We start from the raw sequence: 27839 nt of genomic DNA on the forward strand, positions 1-27839 counted from the left end.
ACAAAACTTTCTTAAAGATTATTTGAATCGAATTTCATATTTTTCTTATAATTTTTATTATAATTAAAATTATCGACCGACGGGGGTAAGTCCAGTTATATTTTTACATAAGCAATTACTTTTTAAAGGCTTACAAACTCAAAAAATAATCTTATAATATTATTTTTTAAATGATAAAACTTTTCCAAATACCAAACTTTGTCCCATATGACGGATATTGTGTATTATGAGACAAAGTCAACGAATGATTATAATCAATTATAAACTTAACGAAATAAGTTAACTCAAAATAAGTAAGTGGTCAGATTAAATTTTTTAAAAACATTAAAGATAATTTAAAAACATACAGCCAAACAATGTTTTTGTATGTTTAAATTGTGCGAACACAGTTTACACAGGTTTCATGATTCGAATTATTTGAAGTTTGCGACTCGGATTAATTTTCCAATTCGAACCACAATGTCACATCATATGACTCGAATCACAGTGACGTGTCTGAATCAATTGAATCAGGCAATAATTCGATTCAAGAACCGGATTACTGACTCTAACCAAGTGATTTGGATCACTGTTCTAAGATTTAAGTATTTATCCGCTTTCAACATGTAAATATTACATACTTTCTTATTTATTTAGATCTGGATGAGGTAGTAAACGGTGGTTCGTTTACTACCTCCATTCTTGCTGTTATTGAACACAAATCTAAATTCTGTGGAATAAATTTGTAATAAAGGAGCTCTTACAGTAATCGAAGGTATTATCTATTCTTATAAACTATTTTATGCCTTGCGTTGATAATTTATTTCTGATTAAAGTTTCAATAAAACTCTTCATTTCGATTCTTTTTAATAAAAAAGAATGCTTTTTTGATACCATTACTTATTTCCTAGTATTTAAAATGTCTTACATAAATTTAATTTTTCATAAATTTAATTTTATAAATTTAATTTTTTATCCTATTCTCAGTTAATTAAATCAATTATGGAATTTTTATCACATTTTATATAAATACTTTTATTCTTATCTTAACAATCAATGTAATGGCTAACTTTTTAATTTAATAATTCTGTTTCGTGACTATTCGAATATAAAAATTTATTTTTAACTTTATTTTTCTTTAAGATGATTTATTTTTCTAACCACAGAAATGTTTCGGTTACATTAACTTCCAATTGGGTACAACTGCAATGGCTCAAAATGCCCTTACAATGATTGAATTAAAATTATATTACTTTCTACGGCATGTAAAAATTCCGTGATGTTTATAAAAGACTTATTGAAAATACCGTAAAATTTTTAAATGGTAAAAATTTTAAACAAATATTTCTTCATAATTTTAATTTTACTTCCTGCAGTATTGTTTACCATATATATAATATTTTTTTTTATAATTTTAATGTTTATATTTATAATTAACTTTAATATTGCATTACTTTTATTTTTCATTTTGTAATTTCTTAAATTAATTTTGTTATAATTTGTTGGAAATGGCCTACAATGATGTAATTCAATTTCTTTTAATATGACATTATAACAAAAATTATAATTTGTAATAATTTATTGATATGCGCTGATTTGAATTAACTACCACTTCTTTCACGTAATATATATTCGAATTATAATTCCCCAATTCCTAGAAATGTCATTTAATTATTCTTTATAATATTTATTGCCGCTTTGTTTAACTGGTATATTTATTTACTTGAAATAATGTATTTATTTTATTAATTTATATTCACTTGGGCTAAATATTATTGTGTTATTTTTATTTAATTGTTTATTTTTCAATTATTTCCCGTATTAGCAAACACGATTTATATTATCTTAAAAATACTTGGGAAAAAAAATTAGAATCATCTTTATTTAATTTAAAACAATGACTAATACTAAATCAAAAAGTTATTTTTCAACCGTCTCTGCCGAACGTATTTTAGCGTTTTTTAGGATCTAGAATTGTTTTTCCAGTCCTGATATCGGGACGTTAACAAAAACGGTTTTGAAATTATAAGAGAGACACGCAGAAAGACAAAATCTTAGTTTTATTGCTGTATTTGCCCGCTGCGAAGATTAACTGTTTCACCTTTTATAATGCCTTAATGAAAGTCTAATTTCGATACAGAATAAGGGAATGTTTATCTTTTTGCTTGAAACCATAAGAACACGCGTGATGTCTAGCTGTAGAATATTATCTGGAATTTGGTTCAGCTTACACTTTAACGAGCAAACAGCGTATCGCGTAACGTGGCATGTTTAAACAATAACAGTCGTAAAGCGAATCGAAATTATTTTATGTATAATTTTTCAGCTTTTCAAATTAAATAAGATGTGATAAGTGGATTATTCATATGCTATTTATTGATTCGAATTTAATTAGAAATTCACATTGGTATGTGGTAAACGAAACACTTAAGATGGTTTTCAAAATAACTGTAGGAAGGAGAGAGATGTTTTTTTTAGTAATATTGTGTACTATTCTTGCATCAGGTAATTACAATTCTCAAATATTTTCCAGTGTATACATTACAGTCTGTAATAGATTAAAAAATGTGCACTGTCAGGCCATTCATCTACATATTGTAAATAATTCTGGATCAAATTTCGGTAAAAAATACCGGCACTCAAGGTGCCGATACTTTTTACGGTGAGATCTTGCGGAACAAAAAAAATCTGATGTACCATAATTTTTACAGTAATGATTAGCGTAAAATCTATTAATCACTCTAATTAAATCTTTATTTTTGTAAATATTACGGCATATTATTTTACGAAAAAAATGGATTTTACGGTGAAATAGATTTTTCGTATGATGTACCTAGTACTTTATACTGTAAGTACCGGTACTTAATCGTAATTTGATCTGGAATTTTTCACAGTGCGAGACATACTTTCTAGTTTCTGATTAACTATTATCTTTAAATATATATTATGAATTTTAAAGATAGAATATATTTATGTAATGGTATAATTTTCAATATAAACATAAAGTACTTTCAATACGATGGAACAAGCATTAATATTTACCACTTTCATTTGACATTAAAAGTGGCCATGTAAATTTTACAATGTTTCCGAATTTAAATGTGTACATTATTTATAAAGTAGTAACTTAAATAAGAAAAATATTTTGTTATCTGTTTGAATCTTTATGTATGTTAAATTGTATTTTATTCTAAAAAAAAAACTTCTTAGCTACTTTTTTTCATTTTAATTTATTTTTGGCAAAAACAAGTATTAATATAACATAAATTGTGTTGATATTAATCGAGTATTTTAAGTCTAATTTTAATTACTTTTGTATTCTTTTGCTACTTGTTTGTTTATGTTTTCATTGCAAATAAGTGACAAGTTCTGCATGTATTTTAACATTATTTTTAACAAAACTCTACACGTTTTAATATAATATAATTTAAAGTTTTAATAAATTAATAAAAACATATTTTAAATAAGCGATAGCGTATTTATTATTAGCCAATATCATTCATTATCGGGATAAAATGTTAAAAGAAAGATACTAAAGTCGTGCGGTTGTCGAATCCATTTTGATGACGACAACTTTAATAGCGATTTAACATGCTTGCCTCCAAAACGTTTTTAAAAAAATTTGCTTTAAAATGAATGCTATTTGAAGAGTAAGAAGAAAAAAAAAAATTGTTGAAAATTAAAACGATTTAGAAAGTTTCTACTCTAATAATTGCGTTGACAAATATCAGCAGTTTGCACATCACAGGAGTTGCTCTAAGTAATTTATGGTTAAAATGAAAATCTAAAGAGTCATAAAAAACAAAACAAGAGATATTGGGTTGGAATCCTCCTCCCACCAGGCTAACTGTGGGAGGTGTTCCTCTCCATGTAACGCAAATGCTGTTTAGTTCAATTAAAAAGTCTTCCACAAAGGTAAATTTCTCCCAATACTTGATCCGGGAGTTCCCTTGTCTTCTGAATTGGGTTCAAAATTACAAGTCGACAAGTTTAAAAATAACTGTGGAATTATTATTTACTACGGAGTTATACATTAGTAATCGTAAACCCAAAATTGGACCGGGTGTTCAACGACGTTTATAAAATAAAATAAAATAAAATAAAATACACTCTATTGAAAACAACTTTGTTTTACCATTTTTTCATTAGTTTTATACAGAAATAAGTTCGCATAAAGCAAAAGATTAAATAAATATGAATTACTTTGTGGTGTAACTACCACTATAAATATTAAATACCAATTCACTAGTATATAACACATGATATCTTGGTGGTACCTTTTAATAGATGAAGGAACAGCTTAGGTGAATAAATATTTGCTAACCTTCTGAATAAGTCTCACCTGTATTAAGGTGATAAAACAACACTTCAATGGTGACCTGCGGAAGTGATAAGAACTTACCATCATCAATGGATGAACCACATTAAACAGTTGATTTACTTAAAATACAGAACACACACACACACACAAAAAAAAAAAAAAATCCGGTGAAGTAATAAAAGTCTTTCGGTTAATAAAAAAAGAAACAATGTATATAAATAAATAGAAGGAAGAAAAAAAAAAGCATAAATCAGCTAGTGGTATTCATTCATAGAATTCCATCACAGATATAATTCTGGAAGAAGAGTAATGTGGTGTAACTACCACTATAAATATTAAATACCGAATCACTAATATATAAGACATGTTAACTTGATTCAATCATGAGGTACCTTTTGATAGATGAAGGTTGACATAGTCGATAATTAAATCTTTCTGTTATTTGTCCACATGATCCGGCAGAACACATTTTCTGAATCCATCAAATCAATTAATCTTTCCCTGTAACTGTGCTATTTGTTTGAAAGATTGCAATATAGAGAATTCAAGGGATATCTCTTCTACCCATTTTAAATCATGAAAGATTTTTCCACAATTCAAATATTACTTTACTGGACCATTTAAAATGCTGATGACATCACATTATCTGCTATATACTGAGGTGAGAAAAGTCATGGGATAGCAATATACATATAGCAGTAGTATCGCGTGCAAAATGTATATATGTGTAGTGCAAGACTTTTATTTGTGTTCAAGTTATTCATCTGAGAATGTTTCGGACGTAATTATGACCGCAAGATGAAAATCAACAACCTTTGAACGTAGGATGGAAGTTGGGCAAGACACAGGGGACATTCCATTTTTGGAAATTATGAGAGCATTCTACAGAAGAGTGTGCCGAGAAGTGGCTGGATAATACCTAATTTCAGGCATAAGCTCACCATGGCCACTTACACTGCCAACGTGTGTGTAAAATTATCAGTAATATTGCTTAAAATAGCGGCTAGCATCAATGCGGGACATGGAATGGCGAAATATGTCTATAATGGGCAGCAGAAGACTGACTCGAGTGCCAAAATAAAAGACAAATTTTCTGTAACCTAAGTATTTACATCAAATTTGGCTTTTTTTTTTTACCAAGATTTATAAATTTTTACAAAAATTTAGAAATTTTCACAAACATTTGCAAAATTTTATTTCATTTTGAAGAATGTAATTTTAATTTGCAAAATACAAAAGTTGTACGAAATCGGTTGAATAGTTTTTGAGTAATAAAATTTCAAAAACGTCGTATGTTCAATCTTATATTTCTCAAGATTAATTTGATTTGATTGAACTGATTTAAATCTAGTTTTGTATTTTGCCATTTGAAATTACGATCTATAAAATGCAGAAATTTTGTATACCTTACTATTAAAAACATTTTCAAACTATCAATAAATAAAATGACTAAGAGTAATAAGTAATTATTAAAAAAATATTTGTTGCATGTTTGACTTAATAATTTTGCTTAAACGAATGTTATAAGTGTGTGCATATTTTTTTTAAATTCACTTCATAAGTTCTCGAGATACGACGAAATATAAGAAAAGTAAAATTAACATTAAGAGATCCAAACTTCCGAGTGCTCCTCTGGTCAAATTTTTGAGATCACGTTTTCCATATTTTGATTACCCTCATAATTAAAGGCTCAGAAATAATCCAAACCAGTTAGAAAAAAATATTGATTTAAAGCATATCAGTTTTTTTAAAAAAAACATATAAAAAACACATAAAAACATATCAATTCGTTTTTGAATCTGTTTTTCTTTCTTTTAAAGCATCGTCTGCATAAATCGATTATCATATTTAAGGTCACCTCAGGAACCATTAAAATTCGCAATGGCAACGTGAAAAATATATCGTTAGATCAAAAATTATTCAATGTATTAACTTTTTTAAATTGCTCACTACACAATATAATTAACATCACTTTATTGTTTGAATTTTATATTGTTTTAAGCAGGTTTTTGCTGGTTCAGGAATGGTGAATTCAGTGTTTTTGTGGTAGATTTTCTCGTCTATACTATTCAGTGTTTGGTGGCGAAGACCCAAATTTGAAGTGCATACTTTTCACTTTCTTAGAGCTCACTAAACCGCAAATAAGGACACCTGTAAATTTTAGAAAACTCTATTATCATGTCATTCAAACCATCTAAAATTAGGATTGAGCGCGTTAAATGTAAGTTGATCCGTCAGTGATGCATTCAGAGTTATAACACAAAAACATAAGATATTTCTGTTGGTTACATGGCGATCAATGTTTTTTTTTAAAGAATAAGGAAAAAAAATTAAAAATCTTGCAGAAATTTCTTCACTTTTCAAATGTTTAGTAATTAATATATTTATTTTATCTTTTACATCAACAATGAACTTTATTTGATAGTTTAAGACCGAACAACAGCTTAACTTTGTTCCTGGGTTGTAGTAATTATTAAAATTTTAGATATTTTGGAGCACACTAAATCGCAAAAGAGGATACATTATCTGAAACTTTTATACATCACTTAAATGAACTTTATTACCCTGCAATTTAAGCCATCTAAATTTAAGATTGCACGATATTATGGTCAAACTTGTTCAGAAGCATGGTTCAATTTATCACTTTATTACAGACATAAAAAAATGCACAGTATCATGGTTGAGGTACCAATCCTGTGGTTCAACTTAGAACAGTTCTTATGTGAATGAATATAATTATCATTACAGTATTTCTGAATTTCATATTATTTTAAACAGGTTTTTGCCAAGTCAGTGATGATAAGTTCAGTTTTTGCGGTGGTTTTTCTCGTCTGATCTATTCAGTTTTTGGTGGCGCAGATCCGAACTTGAAGTACATGCTTTTTACTCGATCGAATGCGCAGGATTCTTGTGACCTTCAACCTACAGAAGAAGCTTTCAGGAGGTGCAATTTTAATCCAAATCATAAAACTGCAATTATCGTTCATGGATTTATAGCCAAGTTAACGACAAACAGTCCAGTTTTTGTAAGTTCAAAATTTACAAAAAAATCCTTAACCCATTCTATTCCCAGGTCTGATCTTCGCAACACAGATTTTATTTCAATTAATGAATTCTATTAAAATAAGATTTGTTTGGAAAGAAGATTATTTATGATTTTCAAGTATCAAACCTAATTTTTTTATAACTGCTTTTTTATAGTTTTTTTAAAAAAAAATCTTCTTTGTATAATTTAATCAAACATGCAATCAGGGTAAGTGCATTTGAGGCAATAACATTTTTATAATTATAAGCTAACTTTTTTGATTTAATTAAATTACTCCATATACAAGTTGAAATACTCGAAAACTATAATATCAGTAACCTACGCAGCGTTACAAATGGAGCATGATTGAAGGTTCGATAATCAAACAAGTATGTGGGTTCGAGAATGTGTAAAAAGATAAAATAATAAATGAACATGAAAAATGAAGTAAAAATGAATGCTAGAAACATTAAATTTAATAAATTAACCTTAATAAAATGGTGCCATAGAGTCCAGACGGGAAAAGTCCCGAATTGATAATGACTCTAACTAGGACTGGGTGATATTGGAAATTATATATCGTGATGCATCGTCAGTTTTGCATCGCGATATAGCGATGTATCGCGATATAGTATTTTTGAATTTCATTTACTTGTAAGGCACAGAAAGTCAGATTTCTATCAAAACTTCATACTCAGATTGGTTTAAATCAATTTATAAATTTGAAGATATGTATGTTTTGTTTAAGAAAGATATTAAATAAATTGACTACTATGTTCAAATCTTACTTAAAATATTTATTGAAATGTTTGTTTAGAAGTTCATAATACGCGTAAAACAAAGTGTTAAAAACTTTTTTAAAGCGTTTTTTACAAATTAATATTTTCTTGTACTATTATGCATAAATAATTACATAATTATTAAGTTCGATCGTAATGTTCAATTTCTAAATGAAACGTTAAAAATTATTTGTATGTTTAAAACAAAGTGCTAAATAAATTTTAGAAAAAAAAAACGCTTTCAAAACACTATTTTTTATTATTATCATTTCAGTTATTATAGTTCTATTATAGTTCATTTATGTCACACTAGAGCTGCACAATGGGCTATTGGCGACGGTCTGGGAAACATCCCTGAGGATGATCCGAAGGCATGCCATCACAATTTTGATCCTCTGCAGATGGGATGGCACCCCCGCTTTGGTAGCTGGATGACCTGCACACGAAGTCGAGCACTTTACGGTAGAACAGTTTAACGAGGATCCATACCGCACACCCTCGGTCCCTACGCAGACTGATCCAAGTGATCACTCACCCGCACACTGATCGCAGCCAGTGATGCTTGACCTCGGTGATCTGCAGGGAACCATGTCTTAACGATCAGTCCACTGCGGGACCTTATCATTTCAGATAAATAATTAAATTAAATTAAATAATGACCGAAAAACAAAGTAAGATTTAATTTCTTAAAAATAAAAAAAAATTTGATATTCGATAATATATTTAGCTAATTAACAAATAATATGAAAAGAATATTTAAAAAAAAATTATTATACTCTCTAATAAAACGAAGTGCTAAATGATTTAAAAAAATGAATAAAATACGCAAACCTTTCAAATTTTTTGTATAAACAAAGTTGATCGACCTATGTCTAACTCCAAATGACAAAAATAAATTTTGTTTTAACTTCTAACTTCTTTTGTTTTAATCTAAAAATAAAAACAACAAGATTTATAAATTTAAAATCAGTAATAAAAACTCGTTAAATTATTAGAAGTTTCATCCAAAAAGTTTTTAATAAATTAATAGAAATTAAAAATATAACCTAACAAATTCAATTCATTATGGGCTCCTAAATTAGATTGCCGATAATTTTCACATTTAAAAATAAAAGAAGTTTTTTTAAAAAAAAACTTATCTAATTAATGAAGAAACTCTTCTTTATATATTCTTTTCAATAATAGATTGCCTTCAGAACAAGGTAACATCGGCGATCACGAAGTTAGTCCCACTGAAAATAATCTACAAGAAAAGTCGCGACAAAGAAAAAAAAAAGCTAAGAGGTGCGAAAAGGAACATGCGATATAGCGATATGTGTTCTCAAAACTCTGATTCTGATTCTACAGCTCACCAATCAAGGCCATTTCAACGTAACGAAACGAACATCGTCTTCCACAGCGCGAGTCGACATCGGAACGTAAGAGAAGAGAGTCTTATATCGCTATATCGTTATCTTATATCCTTGCGTATCGCTATCTTATATCGCTATATCGTTTTGCGCTCGTTGTCTTTACTCGACGGCTTAAATCAGATTTCTGATGCATCGCCTTGAATGAAAGTCGCTGTATCGTCTTGCCGATATATGCGTTAAATCGATATGTCTCGATACATCGATTTATAGCCCAGTCCTAACTCTAACTCTTTTTATATAGAACAATCTAATTTAGCATTCATTGTTCATCCTCGCAACGCTGCGTGTAGGCAGCTCTCACTGTTCATGATATCGCTGTTAAACTTATTTCCTTTTTTCTTCATTAAATGCTAAGTTTCATTATTAAACTATTGCCTTTTTTTCCTCTCTTGCTCCACAAACTCCTGCAGATAATGGGGGCTCGGCCGGGATGTGAAAATACCGAGCTATAATTTTTGAAATCCCATTAAGGGGATACTGACCAAATTTGTGAACTAAATAACTTTTGAAATCCTGTGAAGGGGATACGGACTAAATTTGTGTAACCAAATCTCCTTTAAAATCCCGTGAAGGGGATATGGACAAAAATTGTAGTGGAGCTAAGTAACTTTAGGAATCCCGTGACGGGAATACGAACCGAATTTGTGTGGAGCGAAATAGATTGCAATTCTACTTTCGTGTAGGAGCAGTAGATTAAAAACCAACATTCAAGTGCAATTCTACTCTCGTGTGTGAGCAGTAGATTTATTTTAACATTCGAACGAATGTTGTTTCAAAGAAAACTGTGTTAAATTCCGTCTTGAATCTGCCGTGAATGGCAGCGGTGATCCTTGAATTTGTGGAGAAGAGAAGCGAGATCCGAACATGGGAAAATCTGGTAGTAAGCCCATTTCAGTTTTTACATGTTTTCGGGAGAAGTTAAACTATTCCCTGTTTTAATTAATCAGTTATATCTACTTTTCTATAAAGAAAGAAGCTGTTTTATGTATATGCTAAAATGGTAAAAAAATTTCGGTAGTTACAGAAATTTAATGTTTCTCGAAAAAAATGCTAGAATGAAATGCCTTTCGTACCAGTTTTTGCTCTTTTCCGTCTTGCTATATATAGGCTTTCAGCCCTGAATTCGAATCATCTGGTTTGAATCAACGATTTATCAAAACATTGTATTACACCATTAGATATTGGGAGTCTCTTCAATCAAAGTAGGAACTTTCTATTTTTAAAATGTATAAAAACTCAAAGAAAGAAGACCTAGTAAAAGTATTAGAGGAAATAGGAGGGATTGCAGACAGCAGCGAAAATATAGTTAAATTAAAAGAAAAAATTGAATCTATTGAGATATTTAAAAATGATTCAGAATTTGTCAAAAATTTAATAACTACAGCCGTAGAAGAAAGGGTACAGGCAGCGGACAGGGAACTTAAACAAAACGAAATTCAAGTACCGTAAACCGGGGCGAGTCTACCCATTTTAGTTTTATTTAATTTTCACTATTTTAAATTGCAAATAAAAAAAAATTTACCGACGGATCACTTAGTTCAGACTCTAAGGAAGATGGCGTTGTATTAGTTTGATCCGTTTTTATTTATTTGGTGTCTTTTTAACCGACCTGTTCAAACGTCTTTTGAGAGATTTGCATTGAAAATCAGCAAACTTTTAGTTGGTGCTCCGTAAGTATATTATTATTATTACTATTTTCACTTTGGTTAGGTGATAAACTTATCTAAGACTAAAATTACATTAATTTTATATGAAAAAAATCAAAAAGAATGTAAGTTTTGCTGCTGTAAACAAAAAGCCAGAATTCGCGGGGCGAGTCTACCCATTCGTATTTAGTTTTAATAAAGCATAATAATATAATTTAGAACTTTGTTTATATTGAAATTAAGCCATTTTAACGGAATTTGAGTATATTATTTTAATTCTGCATTGATAAATTTATCATTAATAAGAAAATTTATAGGTCAAATATAAATGTAAATCTAAAATATGTTTATTTTACCTATTTTTTCAATTTTTATATTACAAAATTAACTTTTTTTATTTAATGCAAGTTAAATAAATTATTATTTATTATTACAGATGGTTCGAAATTATATTAAAAAAACAAATGGATTTAAATGTTACAAAAAATGCTATGATTTTGTTAATAATCTTTAATTATTATTATTTATTAATTATTTAATTGTAAATTTATATTAATTTTAATTTATTTTTATCAACAATAATCAGAAAAAAATGTTATTTTATAATGTTAATGATTATAAAAACAAAACTGTGATCAAAAAGTAATAATCGATCAAATACTCAATTTGTGTAATTTTATGAATAAAAAAATGGAATATATAATAAAGTTATGAATTCTACTTCATAAATATCCTATATAGTAACTAAAATAACAATTTAATAGTAAAATTTGATTATTTACAATGTTAACATTCATTTTAGTAGAATGGGTAGACTCGCCCCATACGAGAGATTTGTCAACTGTTCTATAAAAATATACAGTAACAGCGTAACTGTTAATATTTTCTAAAATCGATTTCACAGCTTTAAAGAGGGATAAATAGCGATTCCGAAACACCTATTAAAGGCATTTTTTCTTTAATATTTACAAAAGTTTGACCACTTGAAAGTTGACAAACTGAAAAAATGGGTAGACTCGCCCCGGTTTACGGTACTATTAGACAATTTTTCAATTGAAGTTTGTATTAAAGGTAGAGGTTCAGAATCTGTTTTTGTAATTTGATTTAATTTCCTAAAGTCAATACATAAACGACTCTTTTTATTTTCATCTTTTTTAAACACTAAAGTTACTGGGGCAGCATAAGGGGATGAACTTTCTTTTATAATGTTATTTTTTAACAATTCCTCTATTTGTAATTCAATTTCTTGTTTTTGTTTTGGGGATGTTTTGTACGGTCTTAGAGATATAGGTAAATCTGAGGTTAACCTGACTCTTTGCGGTTCCATTCTGATTTCTCCTACGTCATGTTTATGTTTCGCTAAAATATCATCATAACTTTTTAAAATTTCTTTTAAGTCCGTATTTTTTATCTCGCTCTCATTTTTTATTTTATCGTCGATATTACCCTGATAATGTGCGCACCCATTACCTAGATCTATCTTCGAATCATTTGAAATTTTTGGAAATTTTTTCTTTTTCCTATTTTTCCTTTCTTTTATTTTTATTACCCTTTACATTATTTTTTTCAATGTTTACTTTTACTGAAACATCTTTAACTTTCTTTTTTTCAACATTTTTAACCTTAACATTTTGAGAATTTTGCTGTCTAATGTGCAAAGATAAGTTGTCACTGTTAGAATTAGCAGAGGTGATCAATCTCTTACCAAATTGAGTAACAACTGGCCCGAAACAATGAATAAACAAACAAAAATCTTTTCAAGTCTGCAACCCTAGTAAAGCATATGGTAAATCAGTATCAATTACAAAAAACTTAACTGACTTAACAATTTTGCCTATCTTAAGGAGAAACTCACAAATTTTGTTAAGTGTTAGTTGTCCTTTCGTTTGGGTAACTATTAATTCCTCATATTTTTTAAAAGGAATATTTAATTTTAACACCAAATCTTTTGGTATTACATTCAATGTTGACCCGGTATCAACATTCAATAATATCTCTTTGTTTACATTTTTATTTGGACGTCCCTTTAGGTATTTATTTCCACTTTATATCCATTTAAGTACTCGTTTTCAACTTTATATCCGGATATTAGTAATTGCTATTGGTTATTTGTCACATTTTGGATGTTTACATCAACTACATTATTAGGGTTGTTTACACACGTGGAGCTCATGTGAAATTGATTCAAAAGTCCTTTCTTTGAGCAATATTTACATTGATTTAATGGGTTCTCCTGTGTTGTATGATGCATTTTGGGTTTAGTCCCATTTAGGGTTACATTTTTATTTTTAGGACAAGCCGGGGCTTTATGTCCTGGGGCATTACAAAAGCACTTAATGTCATATTTCGGGTTTTCTAACTTCTTCACATATGGTCCCTTATTAGCTTGAAATTTATTTTTATCTAAGTCACTTTTAATCTTTTCATAAAGTTTAAGTTTTTGTTTAAATTCAAAATGATTACTGGCTCCATAAAGAATTGTTTTATTATTTGTTTGGACTGGTATTCCTTGAATTATGTAAGTGATTAGAGCTAAGTCATCAACATCACTTTGAGTAGCTATTTCTTTCATTTTTAGGAAATATTCTTGAAGAGTTTCATTATACCTTTGTTTTCTTTTTTGCAACATTGCATGTACTTCTGCACTATTGCAACTAAGTCCAAATTCTTCAAGCAAAAGATTTTTTAATTTTTCATTCGAATTTAACTGAGTTTCACTTCAAATTAAAGTTAAGGCATTTCCTTTTAAACATCTTTTTGCAAATAAACATTTTTGCATATCAGACAATTTAAATAAATTAGCATGAGTTTCAAAATTTTCAAACCAAGAATTTATATTGCCATAACGGTTTCCATTAAACATAGGGGTAACTGCTTCAATATCTGAAAAACTAACTATTAATTTTGCGTCATTTTCCCTATTTATATTATTACTAGAACTTTGACTATAGGATACCATATCTTCATTAACACTACTTTTTGTACAGATAGAATTTAAACTAACTTGTGTAAATTTATTTACATAAGTTTTAGTTGGTAAATGTGGTTCAAAATCAGTTTGAGTTTGTTTACTTTCAAACTGAGTAGCTTCCTCCTCATCTTCGGAGGGATTTTCAATAACAATAGAATTTTTTAAGTAATTAAAATCACATAAACAATTTAAAATATGTTTAGCGATTTCATTTGGAATATGAAATATTGGACTCACTGGAAATATTTAGAATGTCTGAAATTTTGACTAATTCCGAAAAATTAAAATTATCACAAATTTCTTTCAGTTTGTTTGAAAATTCATCATCGTTAGGTTCAAAAGAAAATTCAGAAAAATTTAGAATTTTGTTACTGTTTAAACGTGATATTTCATTGGAAAATAAAAGTTTAAATAATAACTTAATTTTATTTGCCTTCGCTACTTTAATTGACGTTTGAACCACATCTATTTCTTTTAAAAACATTTTAAAAGCCGTATAAATACACTATTATATCATAAAAAATAACAATAAAAAGACAAAAATGCATTTCATATTCTACTATAATTACTCATTCAAAGATTCGTAATAATAAAAAATTTAGATTACTAAAATATGCAATAAAAATTATTCATTATCGACGAGAAAAAAAAATGCAGATATGCACGGGATTTATTTTTTGTACTAAAAAAAAGCACTTTTTGTCACACTTCGAAGGAGAAAATGAAATCTTTTTCCTATAAAGGAATTTTCCATAGGAGCAAAGAGCTCCTCTAATATTTCTAATATAAATCTCGCACATAAATGGTGGTTCCTTTACTATACTTTTTCTTTTTTTTTTCACGTCGCTTTCTTGATTAGGACTTTTAATAAAGCACAAACTCCTCTATAAATCGCACACTTCAACTGTGTTTCTTGGGCACTAAGGACAGTCACAAATCCTTTATGAGGACTCAGACAAAAGCGAACGATTTGTCTCCAGGCATCAGTATTCCAGTAGCGATAAGGAACAGATTTTTGACTAAAGGATGAGGAATCCTTCAGAACGGAGTTAGGCGATTTCTTCCGGGTGTCTAGGATGGGAACCTTCTGCGATTCTCTTTTTCCCCACAATCGAAAACTTTTTAATCTCTATCATGAGTCCAATGAAGTTTTTCTCTTCAATCCAAGGGGGTGAAAACTCATCCTTCCTTCTCGACGAGGTAGCAGTCATGTTAGGCCTAGTTCCCAATATATAGAATTGCTAAGTTTCTTCCGCGAAGCCACAATCCTGTGCGGCTTGAAATAACAGGGCAACAACCCCGATATTTATTTGATTAATTCTCCACATCACAGGAAAAATGAAGTCCTTTTCTGCATAATCTTTTTTATTTACTAACGATGGTGAAAGCATACATCTCAGCCCCCTCCAAGCTGGAGAGGGAGACCCATATCCTGTCTAAACTGACGTAGTTTAGTTAGGCATTATAAACAACAAAAAGACACACAAAAACATTCTGTCCTGCGTTTTATAGGATGATTAAAAAGTGTGAAGAGGCCAGTCATTATTGCCTTTTCTGTATTCTTACGCCTCATCAAAATTATTTATTACTCATAGAAAATCGTTTAATCTTTCCTTATATGGAAGTGAAAGATCTTAAAATAACTTCTCTTTTGAAATATAAATCTAATTATTATTCATTGGCAAGTTTTTAGCCTTGAAGTCCCAAAATAGAAAATCTGCATTTTATGAACACGTACAAGTTTCAATGCTTTTATTAATACAAAAGTATCTTTTATAACTTTTGTATTACATATATATATGTTTATTCAGAGAAAGTACTTTTTTGTGTCCAATTTTGAAAAATAGTTAGCTCTAAATGACTTGCATATTTGAGATCAGCCCCAGGACCCATTAAGATTGACACTTAGTACGTGAAAATCTGATCATTAGAATGAAAGTTTTTCAGGGTGATATCTTTTTTTCGGCCACTGTACATATGTATACAATTCTTAGAAAGTTCATCCCATCTTAAAGTATTTGAAGGCTATTATTATTCTGACATTTTTGGTGTACTTTGACACCCTGTTCAGTCTCTGTGAGTTTCCACGAATGCTTGCTTCCACGATTGCTTGCTTTCACGATTGCTTGCTTCCACGATTGCTCTTACTTTCTTTCTGGAAATATTTAGTATTAGTAGTAGTCGGCAAGCCATACATGGAGGAGGGGGCGAACTATTGATGGTCTTATGATTTGAGATTAGTGGCTGTATCACTTTTCTTTTGGTAGAGAAAAAGGTTTTATTCCCTAAGGAAATGCTATGTTTTTTTTCTTCTTTCTTATACAGGAAGCTATGAACCAATAAGCATAGGTCGAGGTTCCTTGTTCATATTATGAAGTTTAATTTGGTGTGAGACGAAGAACGGGAATAGGTACTCTATTCCGTACACTTATTCTTTTTTTTTCAAAAAGTTATGTAATATTACGAAATCTAATTGTTTTTAATTAGCAAAATACCTTAAACCATTTCTTTATTTTGACAAGCAATATTTTTGTCAACCATATGAGCGTTTTTCTAAATAATTTCAATAATTTATTTGATGTTACTACACCAAATATTTTTTGTACCAAAATTAAATTTGTTGGCATTGAAGTCTTAAAATAAATAAAAAATATGCTTCATTTAATTAAATCATAGTTAGCATTGAAAAAAAAATTCAAAAGGTTTATTTCTTTGATTTGAATTAAAAATATTTTTTTATCCTTTTTCAATTTTTAACATATAAACATTTAGTTCATTATTTGAATAATTTAGAAATAAAAACTTTTGTGCTAAATTTTTAATTATTAATAAAGTAAAAAAATAAAAAAAAACTTCATTATATAAAATTCGAATAATATTTTTTAAATTTTATAAAAACAAAATATAATTTTAAATTTAATGGTTTTCAAGTGGTTACCAGTACACTTTTTTATTTTTTTACTTATTTCCTTAAATTAAAATTAGATTATTATAGAATTTAATCAACAAATTAGTTCATTACAACAAATTCCAAAAGTACAAACAAAATTTTTTAAAAAAATATTAGTTTTAAAATTATTATAATTCAAAAATTTTTTTATATGCAAACATTGACTCCGGTTTGGTTTCTGAATATTTTCAATGATCACTATTTCAATGAATTTTGTAATATTGTCTTGCATTTTTAAGTTTTATGCATCTAAAAAAGCATTTCTCTACTTGTGGAAATAGTCCTATATTAGGATTAATTCACGATAAATGCTCTTAATTTTAATTATGCCAATAAAAGTAAAATTTATTTCAAACAATTCGAAAATTTTACAAATTAAAGATAAAGATGAGATTGATGTTTTTATTAAAAAACAAATTATGTTGTTTTATTTTTGCATTAAACTGCCTAAGAATAGGAAATTTAAAAAGCTTTTTCATACAACTTCACAAGAAACATTTGAAAACTACATTTAAGACAGAATACTAACTATATTTAATTTTTTAAATGAATGCATATTAGTCAATATCAATAATTTGTGAACTACAAACGAAAATAGAATAAGGCTTAATTTAATAGTTTTCTATCACTGATTCGACTTAAAGAGTTTTAATTCTGTTAAGTTATTTTCTTCTACCTTTTCCGCCTCCGATTGTGTGGGAGTTTTCAAAGAACTCCTTTTGTGAAATGTAACATGTAAGCAATAAGAAAACATTTTCTTGAAATAATCTGTCTATTGTGGACAAAAATTGTGTACGAGAATCTTTAAGTCACAATGGAGGATTAATTGACATGTCTAAACTAAGTCAACAGTATTAACAGTCAGTAAGAATTTCTGTGGAAATTTTCTTCATATGTTCCTTTATGGTTCTTTTGAACTGGAACATTGTGTGATAACTTTTTTTCTTCCTCTTTTTCATTGGATTTATTCTCAAAAGGTTTATTTACCAATAATTCTAAGCTTCCTTTTATAAAGAATTTAATACCGAGCCTTTAGTTTAAAGAAAAATCTAAATTAAAATACTAAAAGAAATATATTAGTATATTATTGAAAAAGTAATCTATGCGGTAGTGTACAGAATAAAATTGGGAAAAATGAAAAAATATAATTAAATAGTTTGTAAAGTAGTAGTGTGAAGAACACTCAGCTCGATTATTAAAAATTTAATTTTAAGATTAGGACGTTTAAGTCGATATATAACTTGTTGAGAAATTTTAAGATGCTTAAAAATGGTGGCTACGTATTCAGCATATCTATTCCCTTTATAGTTACATGAAATATCAAAACACAATTTCACAAAATTATCGTGGATTTTACAATATTACACGATATAACGATACACTTTATAAGACTTTTATCTTCAGTTCAGTTGCAATTGCTTGATAATTATAAAATATACATGGAAGAAATTAATAAATATATACGTCTGTATATTATTAAATTTGTATCAGTTATCCAATTAACCTATTAAAAAGAATTGTATCAGTTATTCAATTAACCTATTAAAAAAGGAAGATACATAACCACATTATATCAGAAACATGTTCTTATGAAACCTAATTTTCATTGAATATAATGTTTTATTAAAATCTTTCTGATAAATTACGAAAAAAATTTCAGATGTCTTAATAGAAACATCGTATTTTATAATTAAAAAAAAAAGATCATCATTCGGCTATCTGCGTAAAAAATATAAATGAAATTGTACGCTATACTTACGTAAGTCAAGTTCCTCGTGAATTAACCACGTTTAAATACAAATTGCCCCATTTAGATATTTCTATATTTTCTCCAAATTGTTTTTTTCTTAAAAATAATTGATTTTAATTTTTTTCGGCTTCTATTAAATAACAGTTGGAGCATTAGATTTTGCAATTGAAAAGTACGTAGAGTCACATGGTATAAAAGAAATTTATGCCTTATCACTCAAAATTTTTTCATCTACAATTCATTTAAATTATAAAAAAATAAATAATTATTAAAACTTACTGTTTGCATGAAATCATCTCTGGGTAAATACGTTTCATGAAGGAGTGCATTTTTTTAAAATTGCTAAAGCGAAATTAACATTAAGAGGATCAAACATTTATCCACTCTCCTGATTAAAGTATCATATATATATATATATATATATATATATATATATATATATATATATATATATATATATATATATATATATATATATATATATATATATATATATATATATATATATATATATATATATATATATATATATATATTATCTTAGAAATCTTAGAAATTACTATTGGTTTATGAAATAGGTCGAGTGATTCCCATGAAGATTAAAGGGAAAAATGTCTTTACTTATAATTATGCACACTTGAGTCAAAGATAGATTTAGGAACAGGATGTGGCTTTTTAAAAGTATGAGAAAGTGTTTCGATTTGAATAATTAATTAGGATGAAGTTTTATACCAGGGAAAATAACATAAAAGGTTAATAGAAGCTTTTTATGTTATATCCCCCCCCTCACTGAAAAATTTTTAATAATATCTAAAAGTTTTAAAAATTATCCCTTTGCAAAACTTCCCCTATGATAACGCAATTAAAATGAAAAAAAAAATATTTGTGATATCAACAAGATATAAAGTAATATGACTTATAAAAAAATACACATTTGTACACAATGTAAAATTTTTTTTTCATAAAGTGTTCGAGGAAGAAAAAAAAATTTAAGTAGCGCTACCAACAATTTAAAGTCTTAGTTCTTCATTTTTAACAGTTTCTGTGATTTAAGTTTTTTTCAGTCCCTTGTGAATCACAATAAGTAAACTTTTCACTTAGATAAGAAAATCTATGAAAATTTTCTTAAAAATGCAAATATTCAAAAACATGAAAGATTAAATATATGAAAATACAAGTCATATGATATATAAAAATACAAATTGACACTTTTTGTCGAAAAAATTTCAATCTGAAATTTGTATTCAGGATTGTTTTCTTTGTTTGAAAATAAAATGTAAAGCAAATTGACACAATGGTCATTATTCTGAAGTTTATGACTTCAGTATTTTTATTTTCATAAAAAAATGACACTGGTAAGTCTAATGGTAATCTTACCTTTTGAGGTTCAATTTTTATTGTCTCTATATCCTATTTATTTTTATCAAAAGTCTCTGAAAAATCTCTTAAAATTCCTGAAGTTAGGAATTTTTTTCATTATTCATTGTTATATTTGCATGATTCCGTCAACATGATTTTGACAATGTTGCATACCATTATCACATTTAGTATCAAGAATATTTAGAAATTCAAGATTATTTTCAGTTTTGCTACTTAAATCTTTATTTTAAGTCTATTTATTTGTTTTATTTTTCTTTAAACTCACTTAGTTTACATTTTAATTTTATTCTTATTTTTTTCATGTCTAAAATTTTCTTTTCTTAAACATTTTCATTTTGTTTTTCTTTAATTAGACTTTTTTTCCACTTTCTTTATTGGTATTTTTATTGCAAACATTAACCAGGATTTCAGGGGGGAAAATGTGTAAGGACAAATGCTTTTATAATCAGAAAAGGTGATCACTCTTCTCAGATTTTACATTACAACCCGTTTAACACATTCTCCAATATGGCATAAGGTAGATCAGTATTTAAAACATAAAATTCCACTGACCTAGCTATATTTCCAATTTTGAAATTTAAAGTACAAGATTGGTTAAGTTGCAAAATACCTTTTGTTTGTTTTACATTAACGAAGTTTTTTCTTTCTTTGTGGGCATTAAGTTTCTCAAAAAGTTTAGTTGGGCTGATATTTAATGTACTACCTGTATCAATATTTAACAGGATAGTTTTATTTGTCATAATCGGGTATTTGTCACTTTTATAGTTTTCATCTTTATTTTGTATGTATCCGGACACTATTAATTGTCAATTTTGTGGTTGGTCACTTTTTTGTTTAGGCTGGGTTTGATTCTCAGCCAAAAAAGAGTTAGGTTTGGCCCCAATGATAAGCATTGATTATTCATAGCTTACCACAGTATTTACATGGCTTAGGAGGCAACTCCTGAGACGCCTGGGTGAAATGACTTGTTTGTTGTTTATTTTTTTGAAATTTTTCACTTTCGTTTTGAATTCTAGGTCTAAATTTTGATTGTTGGTTATAACTTTGACTTGGCGGGAAAATTTTTGAATTTGTTGAGGATTATAATTTGGATTACCTGAGTTATTAATGAATAGCTTCCTTGGCGTCCAGCTTTGATATTGTGGTCTATACCCATTTAATTTGGATTCTGGTAATTTTTGTTTAGTTTCAGTTTGGGGTAAGACCGTAGGTACATCATGTATTATTTTCGAAACAATTGTGAGCCATTCAATCGGGATTTTAGGTTCTTTTAAAGCCAAAAGTGTTTTAATTTGGGGGAACAAATCTATAGACAGATCCTCAATTATATGATCATTATATAAATTTATTTATCGACCTAACTCTACCTTTTCGATAAAATATGAATTTAGGTCTTTAGCCTGGCCAGAAAATTTTAAATTTTGAAAATCATTAAAGCCAAAGGGAGGTGAAAAAAATACTCTTGAAAAATTCCAGCTATTTCCTGATATGAATTACAATTTAGGCAGTTATTAATATACAATTTCAAAGCCGAACCTTTTATGAATTTTTGAAACTTTTTGACTTTAAATTCCTCATTTAGTTTAGCAATTATAGTTTGCTTTTCGAAATGTTTGAGCCAGGATATGAATTGAACACCAATGTCAGACTCAAAGATTAGTATGTCTGGTTTATCCTGCACATTTTGATCTATACTTAATTTCTGTAAATTATCATTTAATTCATTTTCAGAATTACTGTATTGGTTTTAGCATTTTCTTCCATATTAAATTTGTAATTTCTGCCACTCAGTAAGGGCATTAAAATAATCAAATTTCAATAATTAGCATTTAGAGAACATTTAGAAGAAAAAAAAATTAAATATATGAATAGCATATTTTTCTTAAACACCATAATAAAATAAAAATTTAAATTTTACTTCTACAATCAATATAATATACACTGAGATATATAATGCAAATAGTTCCCTTAAATTATTAATAAAAATTATAATCATACTGAATCAAAAGTGAAAAAAAATATATGATGATAACACTAAATTTAAGTATTATTATTTTAATTTAAACAAATAATATGGTAAACTATTAAATAATAATATCAATAAATAGAAATATTTTCGAAATATAAATTTCAATAACCATAAAATTATATGTTCAAATTTCAAGATATGAGCGTGAATGATTCAAAGCATTCACGTTTAAAAATTTCGAAAGCGATTAAAAAAATCAGAGCACGATTTGTCAAATTTGTCTAATTGAAATAAAATAAGTAAAATATTAATCCCCTTAAAGAAGCCTTCTATAGCACTTATCCGACTTTGTTCACAAAATTTCACCAATAAACATGATCAAGCTCACTCACCATCACCACTTTAGCCAAAAACAAAGTGCCACCATCACTCACCAACATGAACTTCTGGAAATTGCTGTTATATTGAAATAGACATGGAAAACGAAAATGTCGAACAGGTTTTTAATGGCATGAATTTCTCGAAAAGGTGAAGCAAACGAAACGCCGGTTTTTTCTTCTTAGTGCTTTCTCTCCAATCCAAAAGTAAACACGACAGTTAATAGGGGAATAAACCAATTTTCTTCGCAGAAACTAACACCGAAAGTGATGGAGAAATTATGGACGATTTTTCTTTCGATTTCTGAGTAGGAGGGGAAAATGTCGAGAGCCCAGGGTCAAGGTTCATCCAAATTCAATTTTTTTCGCAGCATTGGAAATAAACTGCTCAGTATTCTATTCTAGTTTGAAGTAGCCGTGAAGAAAAGAATGAGTTTAAAAATCAGCCGATGATTTTTGGCATTGCACTGTTAAGTCCAATTTCGATCCCTTCGTTAATAGACTTAATCTTTCAGCGTAGTAGCAGGGTGTTCTTTCATTTTATTTCTTTTTAAAAATATATTTTGAAGAAGCATTTTAGCATTTATAATAATCCTGTGCCTGTTTCATCAGGTCTTATAATCCTGTCGACTTGTAAAATGATGCAGTCGAACCGAGCAGGAAGACAGACACTGGATTTTAATGAAAGCAAAATAATTTATTTAGATCATTTTCAAATGAATGATGAGCGAAAAGTGAAGTTAACTCCATCGGCGATCAGTATTTCTGGTAGGGAAAATCTTGCAAAACTGCACCTTGTGTTCAACTGGGGTTTGGCAAAGTTCTTACCGTATTCTCTGTGGACATCATAAAGAAGGTAAGAAAAAGTTATTTTATTTTTGATAGATAAATTTTAGATTGCAAAAATAGTATATTTAATAAAAAGAACTGCGGCATTTTTGTAACTTTAAAATCAAAAATCAGTAAAATTCAAGAACTAGTTTTTGTCTCCTCCGTTGACTTCCTCTCCTTGGACATAACAAGTCCACGAAGGAGAAGACTCAGTCAATGGAAGAGACAATGTGTTAGATAACCATAATACAATTTTAATAATTAAAAAAACTATTTTCTTTTAATTGATATTTTTTAAAACGAAACAAATGTGTTAATTTGTTTGCGTTTTTAAAGAAAATCAATTAAGTTTAACTTTTTCTTATCGGAGAAGTAAGTACAGGCAATTTTTCTAAATAATTTCTGTGATGTTTAACATTTTTTTTTCTCTTCAAATTTTACGAAAAAAAAAGGCAAAACCAAAATGTAAAAAAAGAAAGCAATCAAATGTTCAAATGCAAAAGAGAAGGGAACAGAAAAAACTTAGTATGAGACAAGCTAGACAGAAGTTAAAAGAAAACCCTATGTTGTTTGAAGAAAGTAAAAAAAGAGAGCAAGAAACTTTAAAATCTGTATCAGGAAAAAATTTAACAGAAAAATCGTGATTAAATGTACCGAAATTTCTAGAAATTGATAGAGCAAGCCGTTTGTGACCAGGGAAAAAAGAAACAATAACAAGAAGAAATGAGAAAAAACAAAAACGTTATTTGGATGGCAGTAAGTTTGACTTGCATAAAATGTTCATAAAAGAATATCCTCAACACTCAACTTTCAAGTGGAATCTGAATTTTTATTTCAATAGTCTTTACATTTTAATTTATTAATATTCAGTAAGAGTTACTTAAAAAATTGTACACCTAGGTTAAAAATGGATGTTTCCTTTCATAGCAGCATGATTAATCGGAAGTAGCTCTATGTCTAATAATGAAATATTTTATTATTTGCTTATTAATGTTGAACTCATATCAGTTGTACCCAATAATTAATGAATTAGTCCTAATTGACATATTATATTTTATAACATAAAATGTCTCCTCTGTTGACTATTACATTTCCTCCGTGGATAAGGCAGAATTTAAAATATTTTAAATCTTACAAAAAATAAAATCGAAAACTTGACCATTATTATAAAGACATATAACAAAAATAAATAAAGGCATTTATGTAATTTTTATCACATTTTTAATTATTTTAATTCAAGAAATTTTTTTAGTCTATTTATACCTTTTCAGTGAGAATGACCCATATATATATATATATATATATATAAAACTTTTCTGGTAAACTGTACATTTGAAAGCTTTTATAACATCATTCTCTCTAACACATTATACTTTGAAGTGCTTTATTACACCTTTAGCTAATTTTTAACTGAAGGAAAAACACTACCTACAATACTAATTTAATGTTTTATGTAACTATCATTGAAATTTTGGAAGTTTAAGGAAAAATATTTAATTATAAATACCCTCGAAGCGATTTATTCCAATTATCGACCAATATAAACAATCTTGATGAAGCTGCAACACAACAATTAAAAAGTTTTTTCAGTTTATTGTTATCAAACCGAATTTACTTCCACTAATATTTTCTTGCATTTTCTGGCATATAATTGGCTTGGTGAGAAATGATATTTTAAGAAATATTTTAATTTATTGTTTTCTTTCATTAATAAATTATTTACTTAATAATATTATAGGGTGCCCTTTCTCAAAAAAAAATTACGCTGGACCAAAAATTAATAAGTTTTAGAAGTTCGAATGTTAAATCGAATACTATTTAATATTAGCTTTAATATTAGCTTTAATATTTAGATGATAGGATTGAAGGGTCTAGCGCTTTTTAGCAAGTCAGTATTACATTGCATATTTCTGTTAAATAACGTAGTCTTACTACCTGGGTAGTGTAAACTTCAAAGTCTACACTTTACATATGCTACATTACTGTAAGCAATCATCTTTTGTCATATATCTATGATAAATTAAAACTTGAATCCTTCAATTGTGTTAGGTACTAAAAAAAACTTATTGATCTATTTTCCTTATAGTCATTTTTCCTTTTCAGACGGAAAGATGAAGACTGTCAAAACTGTTTAGAAATGGCGTTCCACACTGTTATACTAGCATGAATTATAAGAGAAGCCTCAATATCTTTTAAATAAGAGGAACATTTCGTTATTTTTACTGGTTTGAAACTGGTATGGTTGCAAAGCTGCGAAACAAAACTATACAATTTTGAAACCATATACAACTAGCATTGTTTCGAAGCCATTAAAAGGAAATTTGACAGTTAGGTTATATCAGGCTTTTTGTTAGACAATGAGCAAATGAGTATTAGAGCTATGCTGTGGTTAAATTGTGTTTTGTCAAGTAAATCGTGGTATGTGACTCAGTTAGTTTATCTAGTAATGCCATCGCTCATAATAAATGGCAAATACTAAACATTTTGTGGCTAAATACTAACTAACTAAGTGGAACTAAGTGGCTGCATAAGGTGGTTCTAATTGGCATGGATAAAATTAGGGTTACTTACTATCTTTTCTTTTATGGTTATTTGTTTGCTTTTATTTATTGTGGTAAAATAGGAATTAAATACATTTCTATTTAATCATTTTTTGCGAGACATTTCTAACAGTGCTTTTTCCATCATTTGGGGCCAAACAAATTTGGTAATGTTAATAAATCTGATAACATTATGTAATTATGAAAGCTTTAATGTTCCCACAGATAAACGTGCAAGTTTTTATAAAAAAATGAGTAGTGGATTAAAAAATAAATCTTTTAGCTGATTTATAGATATTTTTACAAGCTTTATAATATTGTGCATCCATATCTAAGTAAAATTAAATAAATAAAGGGTTCAATCACAATCTGAGATTCTTTAAAAATCTACATCTAAATAAAAATGAAAAAAAATCATTCAAAATATGCTGTTTTTTATTTAATCTTACATCACGTCTTAGAAAGTATCTGTACGATTATAAGTTTGCAGTTCATTTTTAGGTTTATGTTAGCAAATAACTGCATGGTATCCTTCAGCCATTCATTTGTTCATAACATTCTGACAATGAATGTTAATTGAAATTACAGGAAATAAAAATTTATAAAACGCATTCACTAGAGAAAAATTGTAAATGCTTTTTTGCATCATTTTAGAAATAAAACTAATCGATTTATCTGTTGTTTTTAAAACCTATGTCATATTTTATGCAAAAAGCTATTATATATAAATAAAAATTTCCTTTTTATTAAGAATTGTTATTATTATTTATTTTTATATAAATTTAAAAATTTTCTGCTTGTTTTTATTATTTTTAAATAATTTTCTTTTTGAAAAATATTTAAAACTTATTCGACCAAGTACTGCAAAAAATTTTAAATGATGCATAAATGTGTTAAAAGTTTAGGAACAATGAAATAATTCAGAGTTAAATAAATTAGAATTTTCAGTTTTTTTCCCATTTATCTTGGTGTACAGGGGTTATCAACCTCTCTAGGAATCACACGGACCCCCACCCTATAATCCCCACCCCCATACAGCAAACACAAATATAAATACAGATTTTTCTTTTTAATTTAAATAATAATCTAAGATATAAACACGATGCAAATCCCTTGCTTACTTCACTGTTAATTCTGAGTAATATTTTGTATCGCATAATTTTCAGACGATAAAATTAACATCGTAAAAAAGAACACGAAAAAAACAATACTGGAAAAAAAAGATTATTTCTTTTTTTCTCCAGTAAAGCAAAACTGATGCATTAATTGAAAGTTATGATGTATTAATTTAATTGTAAGTATTAATGTGCTTATTTTAAAATGTATGTTAGTTTCACAACCAATTTACGTACACAATTATATCTGTTTTTAATTACGTATCTCTTGTGATGGTATCATCATAACAGTAATCAACGGTGATCTCAGCGGGTCAACCGTGTTTTAAATTAAAATTATTAACAAAACTGATAATGTGTTTCCCATCGAGGCAATTTTCAAAATTTTATTTGTACAAGATTATTATATCACAATAAGATAGATTAAATTATTGGATTTGAGATTATTTTTTAAGCTCTTAAGATTCCTAATAGTTGAATTAAACTTTCGTGTAAAATTTTTTTTTCGCAAGCTATAAACTAATGCTTACACATAAATTAGTTTTTCAAATAATATTTAACTGTATATTTAAATTTTTGTTCAGTTTTGCATAGCGAATGAATTCCTTTTTTTTATTACTGTTTATCAACTTTTTTTTATTCCAGTCCATTTTTTTCGATGCCTTATTTTTCGGGTTGTTATAGAGTGTTTTTTCTGGGGCTTTTTCCTCCCATTTATATGCGAGCGGGGTGATTCTTTTGTTACGTGTGTTACTTTTGCGCGACACATTTCAACACTCAAGTAGTAACACTCA

General features: G+C 28.0%; 1 protein-coding gene across 1 annotated transcript; it reads left to right on the forward strand.

Annotated features, from left to right (window-relative positions):
- The first annotated feature begins 2215 nt into the window (after positions 1-2215).
- Positions 2216-26344, forward strand: LOC147814165 (uncharacterized). The gene is made up of 4 exons (XM_087158495.1): positions 2216-2484; positions 7079-7326; positions 23172-23415; positions 25494-26344. Exons 1-3 carry the CDS (start codon positions 2346-2348, stop codon positions 23178-23180), a joined length of 396 nt encoding a protein of 131 aa, XP_087014621.1. The 5' UTR covers positions 2216-2345; the 3' UTR covers positions 23181-23415; positions 25494-26344.
- The last annotated feature ends 1495 nt before the right edge of the window (positions 26345-27839 follow it).

The sequence above is a fragment of the Parasteatoda tepidariorum genome, chromosome 3 (genome assembly GCF_982258835.1).
Source record: "Parasteatoda tepidariorum strain Cologne lab strain chromosome 3, Ptep-v5.0, whole genome shotgun sequence".
Taxonomy (NCBI): Eukaryota; Metazoa; Arthropoda; class Arachnida; order Araneae; family Theridiidae; genus Parasteatoda; species Parasteatoda tepidariorum.

Excerpts from the sequence above, each read along its gene's own strand:
- LOC147814165 (XM_087158495.1), top strand. The coding sequence starts at position 2,346 with ATGCTATTTATTGATTCGAATTTAATTAGAAATTCACATTGGTATGTG. Across the intron at positions 2,485-7,078 it reads GTGTACTATTCTTGCATCAG|GTTTTTGCCAAGTCAGTGAT; the intron begins GTAATTACAATT and ends TATTTTAAACAG.